We start from the raw sequence: 5633 nt of genomic DNA on the forward strand, positions 1-5633 counted from the left end.
ACAGAAGGGATGGCCCAGTGTCTGATCAATGATACTAACACAATCTCCTGTTTTACACACTTGTTTTGTTATTAGCCATGCAGATTAGAGCCAATCTGATCCATAACTTGCACAGAGTGAGCATTAATGTTCTGCAGACACTCCAGCGGTCTGCAGAAGTTGTGCATGTTAAACCTCAAACGACAAAGTAAATGTTATCGAGCTGAACTTTCATTTTGGATTTTGGACCAAAGTATTATCATTACTTTTGATGTTGGTAAAAGCAGCCGTCTCAATTAGTTCTAAACTTCGGTTTTAAATCACCTCTTGCTTTATAACAATCACACCCCGCTAAAATCATTGGAATGAAAGTTAATGTTTACTTTACACAGATTTAACGCAGTAAAGTTTAGTTGATGTGCCTCAACCCAGCTGAGCTTTTTTTTTTTAATCTATATGGAAACACGTTAAAGGTAAACAACAAATAAACTGCAAGGGAAAGCAGTATTCCCCATTTAATGACAACTTTTCCCTTGTTTTTCTTCACAAACAACACAAAGTCATGTGCATTGTTTTAATACCTTTACAAATTTATTTGTCTTCCAAAACGAAGAACGGCATAATAGCATTGAACATATCTTTGGCGTCACACAGTAAAAAAAGACGAGTCAAATATATAAAAATGCAGTGAACGGACTTCCACAATACAAATCCCATTTCAATATGAACTTTACTCCCTTGTTAGCTGTACAAATATAGTGCATACTCTGTCCATTTTACGGAGGAAAAATATTCAAAACAACTTTTCTAACATTGAACAAAGAGAGAACTAGTAAGTGTCGTTTTCAAGTCTTTTTTGTTTGTTTTTTCTTGCGGTCTTTCTCCGCTTTTTCACCAGGGTCGCCACACTGAGTCCGAGTTGCCAGACGGGGCTCCGGGGGAAACCGCAGCCGGAACAGGCACAGACGTGCTGACGTTGTTTGCGTACACGGGGATAACGGGGCCGTTTGGCGCGAACGCCGCGTTGGGTATGAGGAAAGCAAACTGTCCGTCTGTGGCAGGCACGATCTGGAACCCGCCGTACACTTTGGTGGCGTCTGACGGTAAAGTGACCGGCGAGGAGCCTCCTTTACAGGACACGGGGTTCATGGGCAGGACCTGCGGGGACGAGCTGGGGATCTGGACCATGGGCTGGCCGAAGGAAGGATGTGTTGGCCCGGCGGTGGAAGGGAGCGGGTGCTGGTGCTGATGCTGGCTGGGATAGTTCATGGCGTTGATCTGGGTCATGCAGTTGGCCAAGTGGCCGAGAAGCCGCGTTCTGACCTCGGTGTTAACGCCTTCGCAGGTGGACAGGAACCGGGTGACTTCATTCATGCACTCACTGAATCCAGCGCGATATTTCCCCAAAACAGTGGGGTCGGTGTTCAGGGCAGCTGAAGAGACAGGTAGAAAAGCACTTTAGTCAGGTGCACACTTTGTCACGTGTGTTTAAAGTTTAAAAGTCTATAAAAATGTTGGCATGATGGGGAACCGCTGCGAGTTCACACTTGCAAGCGTCTACAACGATCGATAGTGAGACTATTTAGACCGAGAGATGTAACTTACCGGTCATCTGAGCCCTCTGGAGGTTCCGGAGATGCTTCACAGTCATCTCCAGGATGTCTGCCTTTTCCAGTTTAGAGTGTCTGGAGCTCTGAAAGGTCGAACAACGCACACGATTAGGACCACACGCTCGTTTCCCCGCCGTTATACAGGAATCGTTTCATAATCTATTAATAACTCGTGCAACGACTTGTGTACTTACATCTTTTTTGAGAGCGTCCAGGATGAGAGTTTTCAGCTGCCCCAAGCTCTCGTTGATTCTCGCTCTTCTCCTCTTTTCCATTATAGGCTTTGAAGACTAGAAATGAGGACAGAACTATATTAAAATCCTCTCCCGTTTTGTGCGTAAAAGCTCAAATCCGCGCGCGTTGGACAATCAACTTGTGGTTGTTGTGACATTTTAAAAACGCCTTAAATGACAGCGATATTTGTTTTGAAGTACGTGATCAATACCAACCTTTCTGTGCTCCGATGCGGTCTTGGGTTTATCCGGAGTTGTGTTCATGCTTGCCGGGGTTGCAGCAACGGGGGAGGAGGAGGATTTTTCCATCATATCGGCAGGCATCTTTTTTTTTTTTTTTTTTTTAAATCAAAAATATCCAACAAAAGCCCCAGCAAATAACGATCCACTTGTTTATGAGAGGGAAGATTAGGGTTTTCTATGTGTGATAATCAAACGTCCCCTCCAAGAAAAAAGCAAGCTAACAAATCCTGAGATGTGTATCGAGTTAAAATCCGTCAGAGCGATGCGCAGCAGCTGCGGATGCCAGAGCGGATGCCGTCTCTCTGTTGGGCTCTCCGCGTGTGGCTTGTATTTATATCTCACACTGCACGCGAACGGCTCGTGTGAAACTTCCCAAACTTTCTTTCCCACAGTAACTTTCCACCAATCAGGACGAGGGACACGCGGCCCGAGGGAGGACGGCTCGTGGTCGGCGCCCTCCCATTGGTTCTTTGGCCGCTGGAGCTGGCGGCCAATGGCGCACGGCCCGGGTTCAGGGCACAGCCGAGGAAACTGCCTTCAGTCTTCAATCATCGTAGCGTTTACATATTAACAGTGGAGCCGCTGACTGGGCATCGCCACCAGAAGCCGGCTGCGGGACCTTTTATCCTCCCGAGGGGAGATAACCACACAATGTACAATAATGAGACAATATAATGAATTGATTAATTGTGAGGAACAAAACAAAGCCATAACACAAACGCAAAAACAATTATGTTATTGTATGTATATATATATATATATGTATGATATTGATATAGGAATATTTCTGATTCTGTTTTGTTTCCACATTTATACAGGATATAATTGCGTTACAACTCACTCTTAGTACTATTAGAAAGCGCAAACCAAAACAAAGTTAGTAGAGGCAATTAACCGCACTTATCCTCTCAAAAACCCAGAGGTAGGTAAAAGTTTGAGAGTCGTGACGGGATGGGGACTCACAGGTGGACGCAGTTCAAACAAACTAGTGCAATTGCTGTGTTAATACAATACGCAAACAACTTCAGATGACAACATATGACAACAACACTCGGGAACCATATAAAGGACACTCACAAACTTCAACATACACAAAAAACAATCGATTAATTATATTTCCAAAGTCGCTTGGATTGTGTGAGTAAACTTAAACGCGCACACCCCACGTTTCCACGTTACAGCAGTTCCTGACTCTGGTACAAATTTTGGCACTTAATCATCTGTCGGTGTTGTGAATGTGGAGCACGTGCCAGGATGTTTTATGAGTGTGGTGGTTGGAGGTTTGGCCGCCGGGCTGCCGGGGGGCCGCCGGGCCAGGGAGGAGGGTGAATGGGGTGAGGAGAGGGTATGTGGCGGCGGCGGCGGCGGCGGTGGTTTACATTAGAGGGGAAGGTAAATAGCAGCTGCTGTTTTAAAAGCCTGGGAAAACCACGCCTACAGAGAGAGCTGGATCGGGCTCCCTTATCGGAATGTGAGCCAGAGCAGAGATATTTCTGAGCCTGGAGAGCTCACACGATCACACCGATGCCTCCTCCTCCTCCTCCTCCTCCTCCTCCTCTTTCCTGCTCCTTCCCGCCTGTGATCGCCCGACAGCGTTCAAGGCTTTTTTAGATTTCAGGTCATAATTTAATTTCCTTATCTTTATTGCTGTTGAACAGACAGAGCAGACGAACATAAAGAGAGGAAAACAGAGCACATTTTTCTCTCGCTTATTGCCGGGTTGAACTCCATATTTCTCCCGCTGTGCATCAACTTAAGTTTACAGCTGATAGTTAGTGTGTTTATGTGTCCTAAAGTTTGAAGAGCTCTTTAGGTAATAATCATTCCGCCCTTCCTTTATCCTTGTGTTCCCTAATACACCCTCTGGTAATTTAAGAAGCAGCTACACGTCACAAACAAGAAGTCTGAATTCCAATTTATCATCTAACATCTATAAATAACAAAACGGAAAAACATCACTAAAATAAAATAAAATATCATTCCCACCACATTGTTGTGGATCGAAATTAAAAATAGCGATGTGCGCAAAGTTTCTGACTTTGTTGGTCCATTGTCGGGAGATGTAACTTTTGAAAAGTAACTTTGTTAGTGAAATAAGAAATAGAATAAACTTAGATGCGGCTATGGAGCGCTAACTCCGTTCCCTCTGTTATTTCTGTGACTGGAGCGCGGTGCGTGTCTCCGCTGCGCTCGCACACTTAAAGCTGCAGCGGAGACCGCGACACGTGGCGCGCGAGCGACCGGAGGAAGGCGCTCCTCTCGCCGGCTTGCCGCCTGATCTGCGGGGCGTCGCCAGCAGCTGGCCACAAGATCGTGAATTTGATAGGCAACATGAAGCTGCCACGGCTCCAGATCCGCAGCTGAAGGCGAGAGACGCGCAAAGATGACTTCAGGCTCAAGCCTGCACTTGCAAAACATTAATTTCTAGTGTCTGCAAATTGAATGGTATCACGGCCGTCAGCTCGCGCACAGAGTTCAATCGGGGGGGGTTGTAATTCATAAGCTCTTTTTTAAACAGTGTTATCCCAAATGACAACGCCAATTGATTAATAACTTAATACTTCACTAATCTAAATTTCAGTCTGAAAACGTTTTGCACCGACTCAAATGTCATTGTGAGTAACTGGCATGTGGAAACATCAATGAAATCACACAGGCATCATTCCCATAGTTGAAAACTTTGCTTTAGGCAGGAGGGGGGCTCGTCTGTACACGAGTCCAAAGCAGCTGCAATCCCAACTATCCTTAATGCCACGGCAATGCTGCCGCTGTCAAACACTTCTCTCACACGTCCCTTTGTTGTGTACTTGCACACCTGAGTCTTTTTTTCTTTTTGTCTTTTTTTTTAACACAACGGCACTGACAGAGTTCTAAAACAAACGTATTGGCGGTGAACATACAGAGCGCAGGTTTTGAAACACTCCCCGCCTGAATGACTTTCTCACGCTCATGTTGCAAGAGGTCCCCGGCGGTGAACTGAGTCACGGAGCACTGGATATGTCGGTCCCTCCCTATTCCCTGCGCTGAACATCTTATCGGGCGCACCTGGTGGCAATGAGTGTTACCAGTTGCTATCAACCTGCTATCACAATGCAGTCGTGGGAAAGAGCCTGATGAACAGTAAAAACGACATTTTATTTTGTGTTTCAATAATGGGAAAGGAAAATATGGATTAACAGGTAAATGATTTTGGCATTTGCATTTATTTTTGGTAGACCATGGCCTCTTCTACATAGTTTTCAGCTGAAGCCTCCTCCACTGATCCCCTGCACTAACCCTCATTCCTCTTGACCTTATCACGTCTAGGACTTTATCTTCTTTTTTTTTTTTATATTACTGCCATCCTGACCACGCTGCTTCTTTTATCTACCTCTTCCTCTTTTCCCACTCCTCTGCTTCTAGTCTTTCCCAGGACTCCTATCTTTATTGACTCTTCTAGACCATGGACCTCCACACACTGCAATAATACAATTAGGTGTGTGTGTGTGTGTGTGTGTGTGTGTGTGTGTGTGTGTGTGTGTGTGTGTGTGTGTGTGTGTGTGTGTGTGTGTGTGTATTGCACTCACAA

The 5633-nt window shown here is 45.4% G+C and overlaps 1 protein-coding gene across 1 annotated transcript; it reads right to left on the bottom strand.

The window, feature by feature from the left end:
- Positions 1 to 465: 465 nt before the first annotated feature.
- Positions 466 to 2425, bottom strand: her6 (hairy-related 6). Its single transcript, XM_080472651.1, has 4 exons — positions 2039 to 2425; positions 1784 to 1879; positions 1585 to 1672; positions 466 to 1412 (listed from the first exon to the last, which is right to left on the bottom strand). The coding sequence occupies exons 1-4, from the start codon at positions 2144 to 2146 to the stop codon at positions 871 to 873; spliced, it is 834 nt and encodes a 277-aa protein (XP_080328777.1). The 5' UTR covers positions 2147 to 2425; the 3' UTR covers positions 466 to 870.
- Positions 2426 to 5633: the final 3208 nt, after the last annotated feature.

This window comes from Lipophrys pholis (assembly GCF_963383615.2).
Source record: "Lipophrys pholis genome assembly, chromosome: 10".
NCBI lineage: Eukaryota > Metazoa > Chordata > Actinopteri > Blenniiformes > Blenniidae > Lipophrys > Lipophrys pholis.